This window comes from Centrocercus urophasianus, unplaced genomic scaffold (genome assembly GCF_019232065.1).
Source record: "Centrocercus urophasianus isolate 14NV4802_14NV808 unplaced genomic scaffold, USGS_Curo_1.0 seq_73, whole genome shotgun sequence".
NCBI classification, from domain to species: Eukaryota; Metazoa; Chordata; class Aves; order Galliformes; family Phasianidae; genus Centrocercus; species Centrocercus urophasianus.
This window is the reverse complement of record NW_024885344.1, coordinates 5,031,036-5,032,860: the sequence shown is the minus strand read 5'-3', so window position 1 is coordinate 5,032,860 and position 1,825 is coordinate 5,031,036. Positions and strand designations below refer to the sequence as shown.

Here is a 1,825-nt window from a genome sequence, read left to right as displayed (position 1 = left end):
TCTGTCAGAAAGGCAGGAGAAAGTGCTGTGCTTACAGCCACCGTACTTCTGTCAGCAACATAACCTAACACTGAAACACAGCTCTGTATGAAAGAGAACTTCCAAACTGACTTTGAAAGATTGAAAAACCAAATGATACACAACACTGGCAAATGAGAGTCAGCCAAATCATCAGTAACTTGAGAAGTGAGAAAGACTGCCCCTACAAGAACAGCCAGAGCAGCAGAAAAGAGCAGCACTGGAAAACATCCACAGAAGTCACTTTTGGCAGTATAAAATGTGTGTCTACTGATCCTCCTAATAATGTGCAAACAATGCAGTTAATTTTAGTCTGATTAGTTTAAGAAAATAAGACAAAGTAATTTGTCAAATAAGGCAATAAGAAAAATTCCCCTTTTTTATCCAGCTAACCAAAGCTGGAAGATGTGCCTTTGGCCCCCTGAGATAAAGTCAGAATTTATTTCCCAGCTACAGCTAGGGGCCCAGCCTTGTATTATTAGGGCTGATAAGTCAACTTCCAGAGAGCTTTGCTCTGCCTGAGAACAGCTAAGTAAATGGAATGATAACAAGCACAGCAATTGCTCCAGTCTCCTGTTCATGCCCACCTAAAAGAAGAAAATATCTTCTGTCGTAACAGTTCAGTGTCCTTGCTTTTTACTGTCAGCAACTTCAGAGAGAGGGATAAATGGATTGAGCCCTGTCAGGATATCCTGTCATTCAGTTGGGAAGGGTTTTCCAGCTCTGCAGTGAACACTTTCGACAAAGACACCACGTTTTGGAATTTTTCCTGTCTTCAGGCAAGCTTCACATGATCTTTCACTTATTTTCCATTAGGAAGACAAGTGTCCTTTTATATTATTCTCCTAAGTGTCTCAAAGAAATACTAGTTGCTTTAGATCCTGATTTTAGTACTCATGTCTAAAGGGATCTGAAGAAAAACAATTCAAATTCCTCACAATGGAAAACAATCCATTCATTTTATACTTTTTGGCTTTTTTGGTTGCAATGAAGCTGCATTTGACATCACAAGTCCCAGATCAGGTAAGAAGCACATTTTTATTCAAATATTGAATTGTTTGTGTCTCTGTTGCACCATGGGAGTGGCTGTTCTTTCATTGCTATAGAGAAAACAGTAACAAGGTACTGTACCTTATGGAAGAAAAACTACCACTTCAGTGGTTGCTGATACCATAAGACACAGAATTTCAAACAAATAGCTACGTAATTCATCCCTCTGAAATAAGAGGAATGTATCTGTTTGGTCTGGCTGAGAGTTTGACTCAGAGGATGTGTCAAATATGCCGAGAAAGTCTCTAAAAATAGCAAACCTTGCAAGGATTGCAGCTGGCATTCAACACAAGCAACAAAAGAAAACCAATTGAATTTATAAATCAGAAGAGGCAGAAATTTTGCTGGAGTGAATATTAGCCAATTTACCAAATACAGGGAAAGAATTCTATTTCATATAGGTGTTAGGGAATTCAGCCACTGAAAATAATTGTATAATGTTACAAACCTAAACAAAGGTTTTGTAGGCTTTCATGGAGCTGGTGTGTATTTCACATGTGAGTCCTACTGATCTGTGGACTTTCACAAAATCTGGTTTCACCACCCTTGTAGTGAGGCAGAAAGAGTTGTTCTACAAAGCTGACTCAAGAGTTTGGCAGATAACTGAGATAATATGCACTCATTTATACTATCTCAAAAAGTGATGCTCCAAGTTACTGCATTCTGGAGGAAGAAAAAAAAAAATGTGTAGAAACTGGAAATAAAAGGACAGTGAGAAACTGAAAAAGAAAAAAAAAAAAAAAAAAAAAAAAAAAGG

The 1,825-nt window shown here is 37.9% G+C and overlaps 1 protein-coding gene across 1 annotated transcript in view; it reads left to right on the top strand.

Annotated features, from left to right (window-relative positions):
• The first annotated feature begins 682 nt into the window (after positions 1–682).
• Positions 683–1,825, top strand: part of STAB2 (stabilin 2) — a 78,841-nt gene continuing 77,698 nt past the window's right edge. The window contains exon 1 of the mRNA XM_042837639.1: positions 683–1,041. Within this exon, the coding sequence (XP_042693573.1) occupies positions 958–1,041 (84 nt within the window). The 5' untranslated portion in view covers positions 683–957. The remainder of the gene's footprint in view (positions 1,042–1,825) is intronic.